Below are 24,636 nucleotides of genomic sequence, written 5' to 3'. Positions count from 1 at the left end.
CCTATGGACTGTAGCCTTCCAGGCTCCTCTGTCCATGGAATTTTCTGGGCAAGAGTACTGGAGTGGATTGCCATTTCCTTCTCTAGGGAATCTTCCTGACCCAGGGATTGAACCCTCGTCTCTTAAGTCTCCTGCATTGGCAGGTGGGTTCTTTACCACTAGCGCCACCTGGGAAGCCCAACTACTCTGAGATAATAGAAAAAATATATATTGATCTCTGCCCCCAAGTCCCAGCACACAGCTCCCCAAATCCATGTAATGTCTAAGAGCACATGGAGCAGCTCTTGTTCTGGTGTTGGTCTTTGACCTCAGTTCTTGACACAGGACCCCAGAAACCCTTGTAGTTTCTGGATGTCTCTTGTTTGAATGAGCCAGCACTGGGCATGCTCCTGGATAGGGGCTGGTCATCAGAAGGACCAAGCCGTGATTAGAAGCTTGGGGTTTTCAGCCCTGCCGCCCATTCTGTTGAAGGGAGAAAGACTAAAAATGGTGTTAATAGTCAGTCACGCATGTGTGATGATTCATAAATCCCAAAAGTACGGGGTTCAGAGAGCTTCCAGGTCAGTGAGCAGGTGGAGGTGCTGGGGGAGTGGCATGCCTGGAGAGGACATGGAACTCCAGGCTCCTGCTCTGCTCCTGTGCAGTTCTCCTGTTCAGCTGTTCATCTGTATCCTTTATCATGTCCTTTAATAAACTGCCAGGTCTAAGCGCTTCACTGAGTTCTGTGAGCTGTCGGACACATTCAACAAGCCCAAGGAGGAGGATGGCCTCTCCTATCAATAGCCATTGCTCAGAAGCAAAGGTGACAACCTGGGCTTGGGGCCGGCATCTGAAGGATGTGTTAGTATATCTGGGAGAGGTGGGGGATCAGTGTTGTGGGAGTGAGGCCCTTCACCTGTGGGATCAGTTCCTAGCTCCAGGTAGACAGGTGCCAGAATTGAGCTAAATTGTAGGACACGCAGCTGGCCTCAGAAGAGTATGGTTTGGTGTGGGGAGACATCCCCACACTCTGGGTGAGCAGGGGTGCCAGGAGTGAAGTGCGGTGCCCTATCCTGTGTAAAAGCCGAGGAGGCTGACAGGGAGCGGAGAGGTGAAGGAGGTGGATTTTTGCCTACACGGAAGGAGGGAAGCTGAGGTTCTTTCTCTCTTTACAGCTGCTGTGAGTGCCAGGCCACAGCCTAGACTTGATGGACTTGGTAGTATGAACGTAAGCCAGTAACCTGCCTGTGTTGCATAGCTGTTATTTAGAGCTTTTCAAAAAATCTGTAACATGATGTAATGGCCCTTTCATGTTGGTATGCTCCTGGATTTTGTCTGTTTCCAACGTTACTACCATCCTCATTGGAACATTCATTAATTACCATTCGGCAAACACTTGAGTACCTACTTTCTGCCAGTCATTCGTCTGTCACTTAACTGCCTGGTCTCCTGAGCGTAATGTTAGCAGAGGATAAGTGAATCACACGACATTCTATTTTTGTTTTACTTTATTGTATTGTTGGGCTTACCTTGTGGCTCTGATGGTAAAGAATCCGCCTGCAATGTGGGAGACCTGGATTGGGAAGATCCCCTGGAGAAGGGAAAGGCTACCCACTCCTGTATTCTGGCCTGGAGAATTCCATGGACTGTATGGTCCATGGGGTCACAAAGAGTCAGACACAACTGAGCGACTTTCACTTCACTTCACTTCATTGTATTATTGGAGTATAGGTGACTTAACAGTATTGCATTGATTTTGGCTGTACAGAAAAGTGATTCAGTTATACATACATGTAAAGTCTTTTTCATATTCTTTCCCACATATCCAGTATCATAGGATATTAAGCATAGTTCCCTGTGCTGTACAGTAGGATCTTGTTGCTTATCCATGCTGTATATAATATTTGGATCACAAGATAAACCACCTGCAGAGTAGCTCATCCTTACTGAAGCTGAGGATGATAGGTGATCCAAGGTTGTAGATTCTAAGACAGTGGTGTCTAGTGTAACTCTGTGATGATGGAAATGTCTGAATCTGTGTTTTCTGATATGGTAGCCACTAGCCACATGGGGTTATTGAGCACTTCAGATGTGATTGGTGTGAGGAACTGAGATTACGGTTTAAATAGCTACATGATTTTTGGCTACTAGCTGTCACATTGGACAGCACAGGTCTAAGTAAATAGTTGCTGTCTGTAGTGTAACTATTTCAGGAAGGAATTAGGGGCTGTAAGGGGTTTTTAAATAATCCACTTATTTCTAGGTATGTATATTATTAAAAATAGCTTTTCGCTTTTAAACTAGCTCTTTGAGTCTTTCTAGTTCAGAAAGACGTCGGGTCAACATCTCATACCAGCTTCACCCAGCCTCCTAATAAAATCCCTGAAAGTAAGAAAAACTGAGTTGCAGACACTTCGGGTATCCTAGTGGCATAATTTGGATTAAACTCTTGGCTAACAGTAAAACAGCTACCGTTACAATGAAATGATTTTAAAATTGGTGACTTCCAATTAAGAAATTGTTATTGTTCAGTTGCTAAGTTGTGTCCAATGCTTTGAGACCCCATGGACTGCAACACGCCAGGCTCCCCTGTCCTCTATCTCCCGAAGTTGGCTCAGATTCATGTCTGTTGAATCAGTGATGCCATCCAACCATCTCATCCTCTGTCGCTCCCTTCTCCTTTTGCCTTCAATCTTTCCCAGCATCAGGGTCTTTTCCAGTGAGTCAGCTCTTCACATCAGGTGGCCAAAGTACTGGAGCTTTGGCATCAAGAAATTGAGACCATCAAAAAACATGTAGGAAGATGTTTTGTACCTGACAGTTGTGTATTTCCTGACAGAGATCTTTGGTCTTATCTAACTGTGTTTATACTTTGAGGATGTGGATCTGTTGGATGGTTTTGGTACTTTCCCCTAGATTCCACTCACACATCCTTCCCACACATATTTTTTTCTTTCAGAGATAAATGGTACCCAGAAAATAGCTGGGTGGAGAATTTGGACACTGGCTCTTCTTTTTGAAAGTTAAAATCCTTACCTGTGATTGACAAAAGAATAGATCAGCGGGACAGAATAGAGAATCCAAAAATAGGTCTATACAAACATAGTTGACTAGTTTTTGACAAAGGAAAAAGCAATTTAGTGGAGGAAATTTAGACTTTTCAACAAGTGATGCTGGAGCAATTGGACATGCATATGCACAAAAGTGAACTTGGACACAGACCTTACAGCTTACACAAAAATTAACTGGAAATGAAGCATATATCTAAATATAAAACACAAAACGATATAACTTCTGGAAGAAAACATTAGGAGAAAATCTTTGTGACCTGGGTTTTGGTGATGAGATACAAACATCAAAAGCATGATTAAATGAAAGAAAAAAATAGACTAGTTAGAGTTTGTTAAAATTTAAAATTGCCTTTCTATGAGAGTGAAAAGACAAATTACGGATGGGGGAGGGTATTGGCAAAAGACATCCCATAAAGGACTTGTGTCAAAAATATACAAAGAACTCTGAAAACTCAACAGTGAAGACACAAGTCAGTTGAAAAATGAGCAAGGGGTCTGAACAGGTAGCTCTCCAAAGAAGATAAGCAGATGGCAAGTAAGCGTATCAAAAGGTGCTCCATGTTATTTGTTATGAGACATGGAAGTTCAAACAGAAATGAGATAACACTTCCCACCTATTGGAATGGCTAAGATCCAGCTCACCTATGACACTAAATGCTGGAAGCATGTGGAGTAACAGATGCTCTCACTCATTGCTGGTGGAAATACAAAATGGTATAGCCGCTTGTGGGGGGGAGTAGTTTGGTGGTAAAACTAAACATAGTCTTACTGGATGATCCACCAGTCCTTGTCCTAGGTACTTACCCAAGTGACTTAAACTGTATGTGAATGTTTATAGCAACTTTATTTACAGTTGCCAGAAATTGGGAACAAACAAGATGTCTTTTGGTGGGTGAATGGATAAACAGGCTGTGGTACATCCCAACAGGGAAATACTATTCAGCTAAAAGGAGTGAGCTATCAAGCCATGAAGCTTGATAGCTTGATAGCATTATCAAGCAGAGAGAGAAATGAATCACAACTCTGTGTTGTTAATATAAGAAGCCCCTCTGAAAAGGCTCCATGGTCTATGATTCCATATATGTGACATCCTGGGAAAGGCAAAGCTATAGAGGTGGTCAGCACACCTGACCACCTTGTTGCTAGGTGGTTGCTAAGGATGTGGAGGGAAGGGGTAGCAGGTTGAGGAGGGGAAGCATAGGATGTTTTTTAGGGTGGTGAAAGTGTTCTTAAATTACTGTAATGGTAGAATACATGGTACTAGACATTTATCAAATCCTGTAGAGCTTTACAAAGAGTGAGCCTTCCTGTATGCAAGGGTAGGAGGTCAGGTGACCTCAGGATTAAATGCTGATTGTGACAAAACAATGTAACCATAGTAACCTCACTGAAGGGAGTGGGGAAAAATCTGCCTACCTGTCTAGCTCTGGAGAGGGATGAAGACTGCGACTGAAGACAGAAGAAACTATACATAGGCTATGTAGTCAAGGTGAGAGTTACTTCTCATGGGGGTGTTGGTTGACAGTTTTGAAACCGTTATATGTGTGAGCTGGAGTTGAACAATACAGTAAGGGAATAGGAGATGGTGGGAGCCAGGTGGAAACTTAGAGATAAACAGGAGGAGGCTAAGATTCATATGGTAATGATGGCATTGGAGATATCTGTATAAACTCATGTTTAGCTTAACATAGATATGGATGAGACATAGAGATATTTATAAATAAGTATTTATACATATGGAAAAGGCAATGGCAACCCACTCCAGTACTCTTGCCTGGAAAATCCCATGGATGGAGGAGCCTGGTAGGCTGCAGTCCATGGGGTCACTAAGAGTCAGACACGACTGAGCCACTTCACTTGCACTTTTCACTTTCATGCATTGGAGAAGGAAATGGCAACCCACTCCAGTGTTCTTGCCTGGAGACTCCCAGGGACGGGGGAGCCTGGTGGACTGCTGTCTATGGGGTCGCACAGAGTCGGACATGACTGAAACGACTTAACAGCAGCAGCATGTATACATAGGTTAGTGTACATTCATATTTCCTTACTCTGAAGGCTGAGGGGCTAGAAGCAGTGACACCCCAGTCGCAATGAGCACACCTCAAGCCCAGTCTGCAGTGCTAAGATTCAGTTTCTAAAACCATTCCATGATGATCGGAACCAGGGCTCCTTGGAGCAGTAGTTGATTCCCAGAATGGAGCAGAGACTAGCCAAGATAATGAGCCTGGAGCCCCTTACAGTGCTAGAGCCTAAGGAAGTACTTAAGAAAAAAACTCACGATGAAAGTGCCCCCAAAGCTAGAACAGTTGGAGCAACAAAATAGAAGATTGGGTTATATATATGAGTTACAGAATTACCTATGAATTGTAATTACCAAAGTATAAGGTAGGGGATTCATACTCATAAAGAAATGAGTGGATAGAGGAAGAGATTAGCCATATCCTTCTTAGGGGGGTTGTGGAGGAGGGAGGGGGGAAGTGGAACTAAGTAGGGGTCTAGGGGCCTGTGGAAAGCCCTGCAGAACTGACAGTGTTAGAAATGCTGAGATGGAAGAGCTCATGTCTAGAGATGACCTGCTGCAGGATCTTAGAGGTTTCTGCCAAATGTTGACCTTTTCCCATCGAGAGAGCCAAGATCTGGCCCCAGCGTGACAAGCGGGGGATGAGGTGAGATCAGGCTCACAGGAAATGGTCCGGAAAAGAGGGTGGATGAGAGAGAAGAGTTACAAGGCAGTGAATGTGAAAGAAAAGTTTGTATGTCCAGTGGGGAAAGTAAAAAACAATACATTGTGTGACATCACTTATGTGGAATCTAGACTATGTCACAACTGAACCTATCAAGGAAACAGAAACAGCCTCACAGACCTAGAGAACAGACTTGTGATTGCCAAGGGGGAGGAGGTTGGGGTTAGCAGAGATAAGCTTTACATACGGAATGGATAAACAACAAGGTCCTACTGTATAGCACAGAGAACCATATTCAGTATCCTATGATAAATCACAATGGAAAAGAATGTTCTTTAAAAAGTGCATATATGTAAAACAGAATCACTTTGCTGTACAGAGGAAAGTAACATTGTCAATCACCCACAGTTAAAAAGATCTAGTATATTGTAATATCTTCAGTAGTAAAGAAAAAAGGCCCTTGGCTGATGCAGAAATCCAGTCATCTGTTCTAAGAAAGTGAAAACTTATAAAATTTATACTCATGACTTAAAAAAAAAACCCAAAAACAAGTTTCAGGGAATTCTTTGGTGGTCCATCAGTTAGGACTCCATCCTTCCATTGCTGGGGACCTAGTTAGGAACCTAAGATCCTACAAACCACGTGGCACAGCCAAAAAGAAAAAAAAAGTTTCAAACTATTCAGAAAGGTATAAAGTAAAAGAAAAATAGAAACTTCTGTTCATATTCTCTAATTTTACTTTCTGCTGATAACTAGAATGAAGAGTGTCTTGCATATCCTACCAGCATTTAGTTTATGGGGGTCAAAGTCAATATGTAATTAAACCACATATGTTCATAAATGGGATCATATTATATTGTTGTGCAATTTGCTTCCTTTATCCAGCAATAAATTTTTATCAGTGTACTAAGACTAATTATGTTTAAAGAATGTATTTAATTATCCCCATGTTGTTGAAGATTTTATTATTTGGTGTTTGCCATTAGAAGCATGTGGTGTGCAGTGCTACTCCCTTTTGAGAAAGTGTAGTTCTGTAAATTCAGAGAGGTAGAATGACTGGCTTAAAGGGTTTTTGAATACTTGGATTTTGAATATCCATAAACACTGACCAATTTCCCTCCCAAGTGAAAGAGCACGCCTGCTTCCCTGCTCCGTTGCCAACACTTAAAGTGCTAAAGATGAAAACTTTGATAATATGTGTATTGGGAAAATATAATCTTTCTTTTGTAGTATTAATTTGCATTCATTTTTATTTTGTTCATGTTTATTTAACACTGAAAATTTTTTCTGTAAACTTTGTCCATATCTTGCTCTATTTTTCTGTTTTCTTAGTGATTTTTAAAAGCTCTTTATACTATGAAAATTAGTCCTGTCTCCATATTATGGCAAATACTTGTTTCCAGTATATCATTTGTCTTTTGACTTTGTTATTTCATGCCTTATATAAGTTCTTAATTTTCATGTTTGATGTCATACTTGGAAAGGCCTTTCCTCAGAAATTATTCTTAAAAGATACATGATGTAAAAAAGATGATGCTATAATACCAAGATTGCATAAACAGTGATTGAGCAATGGTTGAATGAAAGAAAGTTGTGAAACAAAACTGTATACATTGTGTCTTTCAGGATTTCTTGTACAATTTCTGAAAGAATTGGCAGAATATCATCAGAATAAAAAAAGTTGCAATATGGAAACCCAGACAAGTTCAACATTTCCTGTCAGAGACTCTCTTGGTAATTGTGATCCTCTTCCATAATTATACTTCTTCCATTTTCTTCTTTCAGTGAAGGCGACAGCCTGATGTACTGTATTATGTATTTGTTGCTTCACTAAGAGGGTTGCAGGCTGCTGATAGCATGTTTTCTGGAATCATTGCTCATTTTTTTCTCAGAAGGACCAGGAACTCCTCTCCAGGGCTGCTCCTTCCTTCCTGACCACCAGGGCTATGCTTTCCAACTCTCACGGGGATCCAGAGGCTCACTTCTTTCCTTGTTTGTTGGGTTGAAGCTCTCTTGACTGGGAGATTCTTCCCTTTGTCTCATCTGACTTTATGTTATAGCCACTAAAGTGGGAAGATCTCAGACTACTTGCATTGCAGGGAACTAGACAAGTCAGTGGGCCATCCTTTCATTTTACAGTTGACAGAACTAAGATCACTTGAGGAAGAACAATTAGGCAATGCCTTGTCTGGGTCAGAATTGATAGAAGAGTCCAAGTTTTCTGGTCCATGACCCAGAGCCTTTTCTACTGTACAGGCTTCTGTAGAATACAGAAAAGTAGTTGGAAAACCATACCTAACATTTTGCCAATCAGAGACATCACTGCCAATATTTTACTGTCTGATGACTCAAGCGGTCAAGAATCCGCCTGCAGTACAGAAGACCTGGGTTCAATCCCTGGGTTGGGAAGATCCCCTGGAGAAGGGAATGGCAACCCACTCCAGCATTCTTGTCTGGAGAAGCCTCACAGACAGAGGAGCCTGGCATGCTCCAGTCCGTGAGTCAGACACAGATGAGCACACATATTTTAGTCTGCTTCTGCCAGCCGTTTTTTCCTCTGCCTGCTTTTTAGTGATATTGGTGTCACACATGATTAAGACGGTATGAGAGGGCCAGGTTTGCGGTGTGCTTCCTGGTTGGTTTCAAATCCACAGTTGGTTTGAGGGCTGGGGGTCTCCTGGAAAGACTGCTGGAACGTGAGACAATCATAGACCTGGCCTTAGCCCCATTGATGCCATTATGTAGCTGTTTAGCTCTCTGGAAGTCCCTTCAACTGGATGGGCATCAGTTTCCTCCTCTGTGAAGTGGAGGAAGTGAAACACGTGGTCTTTGATTCCTCTTAGGGTCAGTGTTTTGAAAGCATGAGTCAGCTCTAAGCAAAATGCAGCGAAAGAGCCCTCTCCTGTGGCACATAGACACTAGAAAGGGATGCCACTGTTTTTTGACTTAAAGTATACTTTTTGTTTTCTTTTCCCCTGCTATTTTATATTTTAGATAGGATTCACAAACTTTCAGAACAGTTGAAAGCTTTATGGCAAACACTTACACACCTTGAATCTGCCATGAAATTTGTTACACTTGCTTAATCACTTACCTGTTTGTCCATTAAACTCTCTCACTTTTTGGATACATTTGTATTAATAAGTAAATGGCAGACATCCTTAACACTTTCTCCTAAGTATACGCTGTGTATGAGCAGAGCTCTGGCCGTTTGCTCACCTGCATATGTCTCTCTGACCTCATTTTCTGTGTTACTTTTTGGTAGCGGAGAAGCTTCAGCTTATTGACAATGAGTTTGCCGGTGCTTGCCCTCAACAGCCAAAGTTAGAATCCTTAGAAGTCAAGTTAAACGAATATAAGAGGGAAATAGAACAGCAGCTACGGGCAGAAATGAGTCAGAAGGTAAGATTTATCTTGTTATCATTAAGAGTGATGTTTTTGTTTGTCTTTTAATGTCTTCACTTTCAGTATGTGGGGAGATCACTACAATCTTTACTAATGAATGTGATAATATACTGTTGTGCATACTATTTCTCTTGCCAGATGGTGTCAGTTCTTTATGACTTTTGAATACACCCTGTAAGTGTAGTGAATGAGATGAAACATGAACATGAATTAAACTAAATATATTTAGATAGCGTTAATGATAAAGCTAACAGTGAAGAGAGAATTTGTTACTGTTTCTTTACTATAGTTATTGGTATTTACAATTTTTTGTCATTAATTGGCAGTTGAAATACTTTAAAGATACTGAAATAGTGAAAGTTAAAATGGAAGAGAAGAGGAAGTGTGAAAAGGAGTTTGCTGAGTTCCGGAACGAATTTGAGAGAAATTGTCAAGCAAAATCTGAAGCCCTGCTGTCTCAGGAAAAGATAACCCTTGAGAGAATTCAAAAGCACCAGGAGGTAACATTCTAAAATCATTTGCTGGGGTGGGGGGCATTTCGGGCTATCTCTTGAGTAGGGCCCAGAGTCAAGAGCGCAAGGGAAAGCATAGGACTTGGAAAGGATGTACTGGCGTCCTTTGTCCGAGACAGCTGGAGGGAACGGACTGCACATGGGCTGGTCCACGATGGGAGTGGGAAAAACTTGCACCAAAGCAGCAGCAGCTGTGAGGTTTGGTTAACAGCAGGGAGGAGAGGATCAGAGGTGTGAAGTAGCTGCCTTCACTAAAGGAAATGAAGCCCTGGAAAGCAGACAGGGTTGCTGAGCTCTGTCAAGCTCAGCCAGGGCGGGCAGCCTGGGCCGGCAGTAGACCAAGTCCAGGGCTTCCAGGTGACGGCCCCAGTACAGCTCTCAGGAGGGTGTGTAGTGTTGGCAAGGCTGGAGGAATGGAGTTGCTCAGGGAGATGAGCTTGAGAGAGCTGAATCTCCTTGGCTTCAGAAAGGCAGCCCATTTCATGGAAGACACGGGTTGGGCAGGGTGGGGAAGGGAGCTCAAGATGGCAGGTGGCCGCTAATACAAAGCAACAGGGACGGTGACATGGCTGCCTGAAAGACACTGAGAAGCAGGTCTGGGGATTCTGATGGGTGGAAGAAGAAGATGGGTCAAGAGGACAGAGTTGCAGGTAGGGGTTTGAGGTCAAGAATGGAAGCAAAATGCAACGTGCAGCCATGGGTACAGAGGTGAGGTCCCCGGAGTGGAGGCATCCAGGGCTGCCACATGGCCGTGTGATCCTGTCCATCAGAATGGTGGCTGGATGGGAGGTAGAGAGGTTGCCCAGTGGCAGGAGTGGGTGTGGGGAGAGATTGGATCCATTGCTTTAGGAAAAGCTGGTTCCTTTGTTAAGGTCGTGTCTTAGACCAGACTGCATCTGGGGCCCTGCTTCCTGTGGACAGCCGGGGCTTCTGTCAGGAAGTTGTGTTGAAAGTAAGAGACTTCCTCCCAGCGTCCACCCTTGCTTGGAGCTTCTCAAAAAGACCCAGGTATTGAGTGGTAATTGCACCGCCTCTACAAGTTTTGTATAAGCAGTTCTGAGAATTGGGCTCACTTAGAATGGGAAAGACTAGAGATCTCTTCAAGAAAATTGGAGACACCAAGGGAACATTTCATGCAGAGATGGGCACAATAAAGACAGAAACAGCAAGGACCTAACAGAAGCAAAAGAGGTGGCAAGAATATACAGAACTGTACAAAAAAGGTCTTAATGACCCGAATACCCATGATAGTGTGATCACTCACCTAGAGCCAGACATCCTGGAGTGTGAAGTCAAGTGGGACTTAGGAAGCACTACTACAAACAAAGCTAGTGGAAGTGATGGAATTCCAGTTGAGCTATTTCAAATCCTAAAAGATGATGCTGTTAAAACACTGCACTCAATATGCCAGCAAATCTGGAAAACTCACAATGGCTGCAGGGCTGGAAGACATCAGTTTTTATTCCAGTCGCAAAGAAAGGCAGTGCCAAAGAATGTTTAAACTACCATACAATTATGCTTTTTTCACATGCTAGCAAGGTAATGCTCAAAATCCTTCAAGCTAGGCTTCAGAAGAACGTGAACTGAGAAATTTCAGATGTACAAGCTGGATTTAGAAAAGGCAGAGCAACCAGAGATCCAAATTGTCAACATCTGTTGGATCATAGAAAAAGCAAGGGAATTCAAGAAAAACATCTATTTCTGCTTCACTGACTATGCTAAAGCCTTTGACTGTGTGTGTCACAAAAAACTGTGGAAGATTCTTCAAGAGATGGGAATACCAGACCACCTTACCTGCCTCCTGAGAAACCTGTATGCAGATCAAGAAGCAACAGTTAGAATTGGACATGGAGCAACGGACTGGTTGCAAATTGGGAAAGGAGTACAACAAGGCTATATATTGTCACCCTGCTTATTTAGCTTCTGTGCAGAGTACATCATGCGAAATGTTGGACTAGATGAATTACAAACTGGAATCAAGATTGCTGGAAGAAATGCCAGTAACCTCAGATATACAGATGACACCATCCTTATGGCAGAAAGTGAAGAGGAACTAAAGAGCCTGTTGATGAAAGTGACAGAGGGGAGTGAAAGAGCTGACTTAAAACTTAACATTCAGAAAGCAAAGATCATGGCATCTGGTCTCATCACTTCATGGCAAATAGATGGGGAAAAAGTGAAAGCAGTGACAGAAACTATTTTCTTGAGCTCCAAAATCACTAGACAGTGACTGCAGCCATGAAATTAAAAGACACATGCTCCTTGAAAGAAAAGTTATGACAAACCTAGACAGTGTATTAAAAAGCAGAAACATCACTTTGTTGACAAAGGCCCCTATAGTCAAAGCTATGTTTTTCCAGTAGTCATGTATGGATGTGAGAATTGGACCATAAAGAAGACTGAGTACTGAAGAATTGATGCTTTGGAATTGTGGTGTTGGAGAAGACTCTTGAAAGTCCCTTGGACAGCAAGGAGATCAAACCAGTCATTCTTAAAGGAAATCAACCCTGAATATTCATTGGAAGGACTGATTCTGAAGCTGAAGCTCTAATACTTTGGCCACCTGATGTGAAGAGCTGACTCACTGGAAAAGACCCTGATGCTGGGAAAGATTGAGGGCAGAAGGAAAGGGGCAAGACAGATGATGAGATGATTTGATGTCATCACTGATTCAATGGACATGAGTTTGAGCAGGCTCTGGGGGATAGTAAAGGACAGTGAATCCTGGTGCACTGCACTCCATGGGATTCACAAAGATTCGGACACGATGTAGTGACTGAACAACAACAAGCTGTAAAATAAATGTTGGAGGGACAGATGTTTGCGAGGCTTGGATTGTGTTTATACTAACAATATCATCTGTTTTTCTTAACTTTAAACAATTTTTATTACAGAAAGGTTTTCACATAATTGGATATTTCTCTACTCTGTACACAGTTATTCTTACTCTCCATAGAAAAGCTTCTTCTTAACTTCTCATCTGGTGATGGCAAACACTAAAATCCTGATTTTAACAGCATTGTAGTAAAAATGCCTCAGTGATTTAAGTTGAAAGCAGTATATTGGTACATGGCTCTTGTGCTCATTTATCAAGAATGTACAACTGTCTTTATTCAAAAATACAAAATAAATTATCTGTAGACATGGACAGTGGCAGCAACAAACCATTCTGTTATCAACTGAAACCAGTAACTGATGGTTTTAGTTATTTTCTTAAACAGCCAGCCTTTTCTTCAGTCATCTTCAACTTAACCTCACCTGGAGTTACTGGTGAGGAACACTGTCTTGAGCTTCTTCTCACAGTTCATTAATAATGGCAAAGCAGTATTCTAGGAAAAATATGGGCCACTGCACAAATTTGCCTGTCATCCTTGCACAGGGGCCATGCTAATCTTCTCTGTATCATTCTACTTTTAGTATATGTGCTGCCAAAGTGAGCACTAACAGTGTCATCTTGAATACAGGTGACGAAGTCAGAAAGACAAATATACCATTCAGTTCAGTTCAGTCAGTCGTGTCTGACTCTATGACCCCATGGACTGCAGCATGCCGGTCCATGCTCCTGTCCATCAGCAGCTCCCAGAGTTTACTCAAACTCATGTCCATCAAGTCAGTGATGCCATCCAACCGTCTCATCCTCTGTTGTCCCCTTCTCTTCCTGCCTTCAGTCTTGCCCAGAATCAGGGTCTTTTCCAATGAGTCAGTTCTTCGCATCAGGTGGCTAAAATATTGGAGTTTCAGGTTCAGCATCAGTCCTTCCAATGAATATTCAGGACTGATTTCCTTTAGGATGGACTGGTTCGATCTCCTTGCAGTCCAAGGGACTCTCAAAGGTCTTCTTCAACACCACAGTCCAAAAGCATCAATTCTTTGGCGCTCAACTTTCTTTATAGTCTGACTCTCATGTCCACACATGACTACTGGAAAAACCATAGCTTTTGACTAAATGGACCTTTGTTGGCAAAGTAATGTCTCTGCTTCTTAATATGCTGTCTAGATTAGTCATAACTTTTCTTCCAAGGAGCAAGCATCTTTTAATTTCATGGCTGCAGTTACCATCTGCAGTGATTTTGGAGCCCCCCAAAAATAGTCTGTGATTGTTTTTCATAGTTTCCCCATCTATTTGCCATGAAGTGATGGGACCAGAAGCCATGATCTTAGTTTTCTGAATGTTGAGTTTTAAGACAACTTTTTCACTCTCCTCTTTCACTTTCATCAAGAGGCTCTTTAGTTCCTCTTTGCTTTCTGCCATAAGGGTGGTGTCATCTGCATATCTGAGATTATTGATATTTCTCCCAGCAATCTTGATTGCAGCTTGTGCTTCATGTAGCCCAGCATTTCTCATGATGTACTCTGCATATAAGTTGAATAAGCAGGGTGGCAACATACAGCCTTGATGTACTCCTTTCCTTATTTGGAACCAGTCTGTTGTTCCTTGTTCAGTTCTAACTGTTGCTTCCTGACCTGCATACAGATTTCTCAGGAGGCCCGTCAAGTGGTCTGGTATTCCCATCTGTTTCAGAATTTTCCACAGTTTGTTGTGATCCACACAGTCAAAGGCTTTGGTGTAATCAATAAAACAGAAGTAGCAGTTGTTTTGGAACTCTCTTGCTTTTTCGATGATCAAAAAGGATGTTGGCAATTTGATCTCTGGTTCCTCTGCCTTTTCTAAATCCAGCTTGAACATCTGGAAGTTCACGGTTCACATGCTATTGAAGCCTGGCTTGGAGAATTTTGAACAGTATTAGTGTGTGAGATGAGTACAATTGTGCGGTAGTTTGAGCATTCTTTGGCATTGCCTTTCTTAGGGATTGGAATGAAAACTGACCTTTTCCAGTCCTGTGGCCACTGCTGAGTTGTCCAAATTCACAAAGACAAATATACCATATGATATCACTTAAGTGAGGAGTCCTAAATATGACACAAATGTACATATCTGTGAAACACACTCACAGACACAGAGAACAGACTTATTGTTGCCATGGGGGAAGGGTGTGGAGGAGGGATGGATTGGGAGTTTGGGATTAGCAGATGGGAACTATTATATATAGGATGGATAAACAACAGGGTCCTACAGCATGGGACAGGGAACCATATTCAGTATCCTGTGATAAACCATAATGGAAAAGAAAATAACAAAGATATATTTGTATACCTGAGTTACTACTGTACAGCAGAAAATAGCATTGTAAATCAACTATACTTCAATAACATTAAAAAAAAAGACAACTGACTAGATCAACCAGTTCACAGACTCGAACCCTGGTTTATTCAACTGATCTCTGAAGGCTCTTGAGAAGGTTGCAGTTTGTGAAGAGCACCATGCCTTTATTCCCCCACCTGGAATGCCCCTCCCCTTCTTGGCCTGATAAAACCATCCAGCCATTCAAAATCCAGCTGGAATGCCAGGTCCTCGTGATACCTCTCCTGACCCCCCACTGATGGACTCCTCTAGGAATCATTTGTCCCATGGAGTCTTGATGTACTTTGTGAAATCATCATGCTGTAGTGTAACTCTTGGTTTGTCTCTCTCTCCCTGAATAAACTGAGTTGTTCTTTTTTAAGGTGGAGACTGACCTGTATCTGTCCATCTTTGTGTACCCAGCACCCAGTGTGGCCTTGAACACGTGATAGGTGTTCAGGGAACACATACATGGAAGTGTGGCCATTCATTCGGGCCATCATCTTTTAAGTTTTATTTTATTGCTGAATGAACATTTTGTTTCATTTTTTTCTTGCTGTAGAACTTAACGAAGTTTTTTTAAGTGTCTGGGAGATGTTAATGATGTAACAAAGTAATTATACACAAGGGATGCTGGAAATACAGGGTAATGTAACTTAACAGTCCTTGAGGGAGGAGGGGAATCAATTTTTGTGAGGATGAAAAGGCAAAACATATACCTTGCATTGGAACCTCTTGAAAATTGTTCTTCTAAATGTCCACCCTTTGTTTTCTAGAATTTAGGAGCAATGTATTAGTTCAAATCTCCTTTGTCTTCTTTAGCTTGCTTGGTAAAAATTAATGCTTTCTTCTACAGAATGAAACAAAAGAAATCTATGCTCAAAGGCAGCTTCTACTAAAAGACATAGATTTGCTGAGAGGCAGAGAAGCCGAGCTGAAGCAAAGAATTGAAGCCTTTGAATTGTAAGTAAAATGTGTCCATTTTTGACTTTCAGAATGAACGAGATGAAAAAGAACTGCTAAATATGTCTACATATTCTAATACTACAGAATAGAGTTCTTGGTTGTAAAGGTGATATCACCTAGCTTCAAAGGCACACTTCAGGAGAAATGAGGATGAGTATTTTTTTTTTAATAATAGACACTGGGATGAAAGTGGAAGGAAATGCCATCATCAGGCTACAGTGGGGCCAGACAAATAATTTGGAGAAGCAAATAATGCTTTAACAGATCATACATTTCCCATTTATGTCAACCATTCAGATCTCAGTTTCATGTGCATGCAGTAACTGAATTCCAGACAGCCAGACCTGCCAGATTGACTTGCTCTGCTGGCAAAAAAGGGCAACATGGTGGCTCTGAGTTGACTTGTACTGGGAGAAACTGTTTCTTGTAATGTGTGTGTTGCCTTCTTCTATACATTCACCAGTCTTTCATTCTTCACATCTTACCTAGGATACATAGCAAGCTCAGCATTGTATAGTTTATGGAATAAGCCTTCTTTCCCATTTGGTATCTGCCATTATTCAGCACTCACAGGTACTCCAGGAATCTTCTTTCCTTAAAAGATTTGTCTTTGTTTTCATGAATGTTGTTTTCTCATTTATATAGGCTAGGTTTGTTTGATTTCTTCTCTCTGCCAACCTTACTCTTCTGGGCAGTACTCAAGAGGTAAATTGACCATAAGAGAGAAAAGGAAACCAATTTTGGCACTGATAGTTAATGATTATGTAATGACTTATTTACCTCCATTTTCCCTCCTCCTCCTTTCTAAGCATACTGAAAGTGAACGTGTTAGTCGTCAGTCGTGTCCGACTCTTTGTGACCCCATGGACTGTAGTCCACCAGGCTCCTCTGTCCATGGAATTCTCCAGGCAAGGATACTGTAGTGAGTTTCTATTTCCTTCTCCAAGGGATCTTCCCAACCAGGGATCGAATCCAGGTCTCCTGCATCACAGACAGATTGTCTACCATCTGAGCCATCAGGGAAGCATATCATATAAGCTAAATACTTCTCCTTTGTTTTACAGATTAACCAGCAGAGGGCACTAACACACAGACGTTTTATCCTTTGCTTGGAATAGTCTCTGTTCCCTAGCACTTCTGGTTTTAGCTTGATCTGAGTTCCTGTGAACCCAGTTCCCCGGCTCTGAAATTGATTTTGTGCTTGACTTGAGGTTTCACTATCAAGACCATTCCTTTCTTCGGTGTTGGGATGTTCTGATTGATCCATCTATCTTTTGCTCTCTTTTCAGTATTTTCTCTTCAGTATTGATTTAGTTCACTGATATTGAACTAGTAGATTATGAAAGGCCAGAACAAATTTTATGTCTTTAATAGCTATGGGCTAGTCAGTTAGAAACAGTATTATAAAAGAAACAAGCACTTGAGTATGCTAACTGAAGTGTGTGTGTGGCTTTGTAACTTAAAACAGTAATCTTTTACCCCTGAATTGATTATGGCCACTTACCACTTGTGACCATTTTTTTAAAGTGTGAACCATCTCCTGTGAGACACCACTTTGGTTTTGGCATTTTCTCACTCGCCCCAGCCAGAGAACTATTGAAGTTCTGTCTATAGTTCAGATCCATCATCACTAGATCAGCTCCTAAAATAGTGGGACACTTCTAGCCCTTTGTTTTTACTCTCTAGCCATGACAGTCACAGAACAGTTTGAGGCTGTGGGGCTAAAAACACATGGTGTCTTTTCCCCAATATTAATATTTTTCAATTTTGCCTTATCTGTTTTTGCTAATTTCAGGGCCCAGAGGCTGCAAGAAGAAAAAAATAAAAGCATGGCTGATGGACTGAGGAGACGGGAGTTGAATATAAAGAGCATTGAGGAGACCTATGACCAAAAGCTCAAGAATGAACTTCTAAAGTAATTATTTGGCATCTTTAAAAGAAAAAGTATCGTGTTTAATTAAGTTGATGGAAACACAGCAACACTAATACAGTAGATAAGACTAGTATTTTATGGCACAATCCAATGTTTAAAAAAAATGCACGTGTTCATTGACAGTCGAGCTTTTCCTGTGAATATTTGAGTTAGGATGGTTTTAAAAAGATATAGTACAGGAAATAGCATCCTCTGCTTGTTCTTGTCACTTCTGGAGTATTTATTGAGGGCCTGTGATTTGTTTGAATTTCTTAGGGCATCTTGTAACTTGCTGAGAAGCTATAAAATGGGGATTATAGTCACTTTTTATGTTTTCCTCTACCCTACTCATACTGCCATTCAGATGGAATATCTAATGATATGTAAATTATTCTGCTAATTCAGTATAGTATTTGTTGATCTGTATTCCTTCAAGATTCTGTAAAGCCAGAATCAAAAGGAACAAACTAGAATTAACTGTATAAAGCAAAAAACAATAGAGGGAAAGGAAAATATGTACAGCTATGGTACCACGGCTTTCCTCTAGTCTGAGTTTTGTTGTGTTCTAGTGGATAGTATCTTAGTGCAGAGGCATTCAGTGCATATGTGGAAAATTTTTTCTCCAGTGCTCAGTGTGATGTCTGGTGCAAAGTAAGTGTTCACTTAATGTTTATTGATGCAGTGAATTTATAGTGATGACTCAACACAGCAGCTCTCGATGTTTCTTCATCATTGGCCTCTCTCTACTGCTTTGTCCATAATTTGTCATTGATAGTCCATGATATAGTACCTTCAAAGGTTTTTGGAGGTTATTCTTTAAAATAATTCTAATAAAAAATATAGCACTTTTCTGTGGATCAGTTTTGACGTGGTAGATTTTTATCCACATATTTTATGGATTTGTCTACGTATTTTAGAGATAAGCTCTATAAAGAATCCATAGTTGTTAAAGTTTTAGGAATAAGTGAATAAAAGTGTGTATGTTAGCTTGATACAGCTATGGAGTGGAATTGTCAGGTATCTTTGTCCGTGGGTGTCCTCATATGACTTTGGCAGGTATTGAGGTTCTGAGGGTATTCACCACAGGAGTACTTCTTTCCTTTTTCTAATTTTTGAACCAGAAAGTCAGCTGCTAACAGCTGGTGGAGATGGTAAAATTTCATGGAAATGTGACTCTGGTATCACCAGTCCGAATATATTTGCTGTTGACATTAGCTCTTGGTACTACTTTTCAGCTCCGTAGGGCAAAAGGTCTTATCCTGCTTGAGGGTGGGAAGGCAGGACAGGTGGATTGGAAGTGACTGACTTGTTATCCTTTGGGATTTAGAGTCTGCTGTATACAGTATAAAGTAAGTAAATTTACTTTTTTTGTGTCACTGGATGCCAACTGAGAAACAGTGCCCTCTATAGCCTCAATAACATGACCCTTCATTTTGTGCTTGAGTTTTGGGACCCGGTTTATAGAACTGCAGCAAGACTTTAGTGAACTTTTTATAGCAAGAATGTGGACCCCTGGCCTTAGCACTGAGTGCTCCTGAAGTTCATGCGTTGTCCTGTTTAGCATCCTTCAGTGCCCTGACACCATTGTTGTTAGCAGTCTCTCTAGGGAAGTGACCAGGAACTCATTTTCCATCCTTCTGATTCTCAGGTATCAACTTGAACTGAAGGAGGACTATATCACTCGAACCAACAGACTGATCGAAGATGAAAGGAAAAATAAAGGTGATTTTGGGGGCAGGGTAGGAAGCTGTATTTTTCAATTTCGACACAGGTTATTAGCTTCTTAAGTTGGGTCTGTTCTTTAATCCAAAAAATATGTACCTTCCACTTCATTGTTACTATTAACTGACATAGATTTTGTCCTTTTAAGTTTCTTGTTTAACTTTTTGTATATTCACAAAGATCAGTGATTTATTGGTAGAATTTTATTCAACTGTATTTCAGTATATCTTGATGAATAAATCTGTGATGTCAAGAAGGTGGCAGCAGCTTACTGCAATTGGTTAATACTACTGTAAACCATGAGAGGTGTTATTTTTTACTTAGGAGAAATTTTATTTTAACTTCTCTGTACCTCGTGACCTTGTTTCTTATTTTTTTTTTTAACTTCTAACACATATTTATGCTTCATGATATTTTATTTTCACATATAGCCTCCTAAACTCTTGTATATATTACCCTGAGACGAGGAAAGTTGGGTAATTTATTGATCTTTCAGATATTTTACATTGCAATGTATTTCTAGGAACTATCCTGTGACAAGAGTTTTGGGTAGATATTTCAAATGGATTCCAAGGAGTAAACCAGGGCTGGGTACTTGCTCCTTATCAGAAGGTCACCAGGTGTGTGTGGCTGCTCCTTTGCACCTGTTGTGCTCAGACTAATATTAATACTTCTATAGGAATTGGTATTGCCATGTAGTTAGCTTGTGACTTTTTGATGATACATCTATATAGCCTTATATTAGATGAAGTGATAATGACAAAATAGTAACTATAAAATCTTACCAGAGCACTCTTTGTCTTTAAGGAAATTCAGAGCTGTTGGCATGAGGGCCCTGCATTCCGTACGGGTGGTGTAACTCTGGCGACTTGTGTGTAGCAGGAAGTTCACCACATATATGACCGTTAGAACTGACTTCACATCACCTATTGAGTAACAGGACTGACTTGCCTGTTAATTTTTTTTGACCCAGTATCTGCTGTTTTATATCTTTTTTTTTTTTTGGCCATGCCACAGGGCTTATGAGATCTTAATTTCCTGATCAATGATCAAACCTGCACTCTGGGCAGTGAAAGCATGGAGTATTAACAACTAGGCCACCAGGGAATTCCCTCTGCTAGTTTAGATGATGAAATAATGGTCATTAGGTCTGACATACTGGGTGTAAATGCTTATGACTCGTATTCACTGGGAAACCTTTATGATATTTAGTTGCTTGGCTCTGTCTTTCAGAGAAAGCTATACATTTGCAAGAGGAACTTGCAGCTGTTAATTGTAAAAAGGAAGAACTTGATCGTTCTATAAACCGTGTGAAAGAACTCGAGGTAATTGTTAATCATATTGATTTTTTTAAAATAGATGTTAGACAACACAGGAAATTTTAACCTCAGTCACACATAATTTATCTCAAGTGATCGTTTGTATGTTTAGACTGTTTATTATATGATTCAGAGGGTGATGGCTGAACTTAATTCAGTAGCTCTTCATTTCAGTCTCTGTCTCCTAGAGAAGCGTAGAAAGCATGTCCTTTGGGGCCCAGAGTCATCCATGAATCCTGTCTCCCTTACTGTTTGTGTGCCTGTGGGCAAGATCTGTGACCTCAGATCCCTTATCTGTAAACTCTGGAATATTGCCCACATCCCATGGTTTGTTCAGGGACTTCAGCTGGTTTCTCTGCCTTTCCATAGCAGGTGGCTGGCATGTACTAGTATCTGCTCAGCTTCTTTTCCCTTCCCCTTAGCACCAGGTAAAAGTTCCTGTCACTACATTGGGATCTCACAGATTAAAGCAAAATGAGAGGCATTTTTCACATGATACTGTTAGTTTTTTTCTGTTCATTTCTGTGCTTGCTATCCAAAGCCCAGAACTGGACCTTCAGATACTTCTGTATATAAGATTTGTTTTTGCAACTGTGATGAATTACTTGAGAACTTTATAGGCTCCTGTCTTCAAATGAGATATATCAGACTGAGGGAAGGAGAGCACTTCCCAGCACCTTAGTAGTATCTATCTCACCTTTTCATATTAAAAAAAAGACACATTATTAACTCTGTGATGGCTTTTGGGTCCTTAGTTACATCTGGAAAGTTGGGTGAGAATCTGAAGGACTTGCTGTGTAGGACAGGGTTCTGCATAAATTGAGTTGTATGAACTTGCCCCAGCTCCAAGACAGAAGTTGTTGTAGTTAGAATCATCTTGTTCCAGAGAAGCAGACCAGCGAACTGACCATAATTAAATTATGCCACAAAGCTGAGAGCAGACTGTCAGCATTCACCTACTCAGTCCTGTAGAGTCGCCGTTCAAATACAGGTTTTCCTTTTCCAATTCCAGCTTGAGTTGGAGTCTGTCAGAGCCCAGTGTTTGGCGTTAACAAAGCAAAACCACATGCTAAGCGAGAAGGTTAAAGAGACAAGTGACTATTCTCTACTGAAAGAAGGAAAACTGGAGCTTCAGGCACAAAATAAACTACTTAAACAACAAGTAGAAGACATGAAAAGTGAAAACATGCATCTCCTAAACCGTAAGTCTTTTTTTTTTTTTTTGCATGATTTGTAATTCATGTTAGGTTCATGTTAGGAAATTGCTTTTTTTTTTTTTTTTTTTGGCTACACCATGAGAATGTGGGATCTTAGTTCCCCAACCAGGGATCAAACCTGTGCCCCCTGCAGTGAAAGTGCAGAGACCTAACTACTAGACCACCAGGGAAGTCCCAGGAAACTGCTCTAGGGGAGGCTTCAGTTGGGAAGGTTTTATAAAATTAAAATTCTCGGATTGAAATTCCTTCTTTTTTGCTTGCTATTCCATAATTCATAGTGTCTGTAAGAATAAACATTTTTAAATTTACTTTTTATTTTAGATTAGAGTATGGTTGATTTACAGCATTGTGTTTCAGGTGTAGAGCAAAGGGATTCTGTTATACATATACACATATCCATTCTTTCTCAGCTTCTTTTCCCATGTAGGTCATTACAGGTTATTGAGTCGAGTTCCCTGTGTTGTACAGTCGGTTCTTTTTTTTTTTTATTTTATTTTTTATTATTATTATTTTTTTTTCCCAGTGGGTTTTGTCATACATTGATATGAATCAGCCATGGATTTACATGTATTCCCAATCCCGATCCCCCCTCCCACCTCCCTCTCCACCCGATTCCTCTGGGTCTTCCCAGTGCACCAGGCCGGAGCACTTGTCTCGTGCATATGTGGTAGTGTGTGTCTGTTAATCCAAAACTCCTAATTTTATCCTTCCACCTGCCTTTCCCCTAGGCTAACCATAAACTTGTTTTTGGAGTCTGTGTAGTCTGTTGTGTTTTGTAAATAAGTTCATTTGTATCACTTTTTAGATTCCACATATAAGTGATATCATAAGATATTTGTCTTTTTCTGTGACTTGGCCTCACTTGGTGTGGTGTTCTCTAGTTGCATACTTGTTGCTGCATTATTTCTTTTTTGTGGCTGAGCAGTATTCCATTGTGTATATGTACCACATCTTCTTTATCCATTCATTTGTCCATGGACATTTGGTTGCTTCTATGTCTTAGCTATTGTAAATAGTGCTGCAGTGAACATTGGGGTGCGTATATCTTTTCAAATTATGGTTTTCTCCAGACATGTGCCTAGCAGTGGGATTGCTGGATCACATGGTAGTTCTTTTTTTTTTTTTTCCCCCACTGAGAGAAGTTTTCAGTTTGATTTTATTTTTATTATTTTTTCTTTTTTAACATACAAAAATTACTGTATTTTTTAATTTTTATTATTATCTTATTTTTTTCTTTTTATTAGTTGGAGGCTAATTACTTCACAACATTTCAGTGGGTTTTGTCATACATTGATATGAATCAGCCATAGATTTACACGTATTCCCCATCCTGATCCCCCCTCCCCACATGGTAGTTCTATTTTTAGTTTTTTGAGAAACCGTCATACTGTTCTCCATAGTGGATGTACCAATTTACATATCCACCATCAGTGAAGGAGGATTCCCCTTTCTCCATGCCCTCTCCAGCATTTACTATATACAGACTTTTTGATGAGGGCCATTCTAATTGGTGTGAGGTTGTATCTTATTGTAGTTTTGATGTGCATTTCTCTAATATAATTAGTCATGTTGAGCATCTTTTCATGTGCTTTTTGACCATTTATAATTTTTTTTGAGAAATGTCTATTTAAATCTTTTGCTTGCTTTTTGATTGGGTTATTTGAACTGCATGACCTATTTGTATATTTTGGAAATTAATCCCTTGTTGGTTACCTCATTTGTAAATGTTTTCTCCCATTCTGTTGGGTGGTCTTTTCATTTTGTTTATGGTTTCCTTTGCTGTGCAAAAGCTTTGAAGTTTTATTAGGTCCCATTTGTTTATTTTTATTTTCATTACTCTACGAGGTGGATCCAAAAAGATATTGCTGCAGTTTATATCAGTGTTCTGCCTGTGTCTTCCTCTAAGTGTTTTATAATATCTGAGCTTACCCAGTGGCTCAGTGGTAAAGAATCACCTGTAATGCAGGAGACCTGGGTTTGATCCCTGGGTCGGGAAGATCCCCTGGAGAAGGAAATGGCAACCCACTCCAGTACTCTTGCCTGGAGAATCCCATGGACGGAGGAACTTGGTAGGCTACAGTCCACGGGGTCTCAAAGAGTCAGACATGACTGAGTGACTTCACTTTCACTCTTGCCTGGAGAATCCCTTGGACAGAGGAGCCTGGTGGGTTACGGTCCATGGGGTCGCAAAGAATTGGACATGACTGAGCACACATGCATGGGCTTACATTTAGGCCCTTTAATCCATTTGGGGTTTATTTTTGTGTATTGTGTTAGAGAATGTTCTAATTTCATTCTTTTGCATGTAGCTGTCCAGTTTTCCCAGCACCACTTGAAGAGACTGTCTTTTCAACATTGTATATTCTTGCCTTTGTCATAGATTAATTGACCATAGGTGCGTGGGTTTATTTCTGGGCTTTCTGTTCTGTCCCATTGATCTATATTTCTGTTTTTGTGCCAGTATCATACCATCTTGATTACTGTAGCTTTGTAGTATAGTCTAAAGTCAGGGAACCTGATTGCTCCAGCTTCATTCTTTCTCAAGATTGCTTTGGCTGTTCGAGGTCTTTTGTGTCTCCATACAGATAGTGAAATTGTTTGTTCTAATTCTGTGAAATGCCATTGGTAATTTGATAGGGTTTGCACTGTATCTGTAGATTGCCTTGG

General features: G+C 40.7%; 1 protein-coding gene and 1 non-coding gene across 6 annotated transcripts in view; one reads left to right on the top strand and one right to left on the bottom strand.

Annotated features, from left to right (window-relative positions):
• OFD1 (OFD1 centriole and centriolar satellite protein) overlaps positions 1-24,636 on the top strand; it is a 63,402-nt gene that overhangs the window by 14,850 nt on the left and 23,916 nt on the right. For all 5 annotated transcript variants that reach the window (XM_061137350.1, XM_061137348.1, XM_061137351.1 and 2 more), the window contains exons 6-13: positions 7,361-7,468; positions 9,000-9,136; positions 9,466-9,639; positions 15,690-15,796; positions 17,595-17,714; positions 19,360-19,433; positions 20,667-20,758; positions 21,765-21,954. In XM_061137350.1, coding sequence (XP_060993333.1) covers positions 7,361-7,468; positions 9,000-9,136; positions 9,466-9,639; positions 15,690-15,796; positions 17,595-17,714; positions 19,360-19,433; positions 20,667-20,758; positions 21,765-21,954 — 1,002 coding nt within the window. The remainder of the gene's footprint in view (positions 1-7,360; positions 7,469-8,999; positions 9,137-9,465; positions 9,640-15,689; positions 15,797-17,594; positions 17,715-19,359; positions 19,434-20,666; positions 20,759-21,764; positions 21,955-24,636) is intronic.
• Positions 12,986-13,092, bottom strand: LOC133053246 (U6 spliceosomal RNA). Its single transcript, XR_009692179.1, has one exon. It is a non-coding gene; the product is annotated as a U6 spliceosomal RNA (small nuclear RNA).

Source organism: Dama dama, chromosome X (assembly GCF_033118175.1).
Source record: "Dama dama isolate Ldn47 chromosome X, ASM3311817v1, whole genome shotgun sequence".
Taxonomy (NCBI): Eukaryota; Metazoa; Chordata; class Mammalia; order Artiodactyla; family Cervidae; genus Dama; species Dama dama.
Note: the sequence above shows the minus strand (reverse complement) of the source record. Positions and strands in the feature narration are given on the sequence as shown.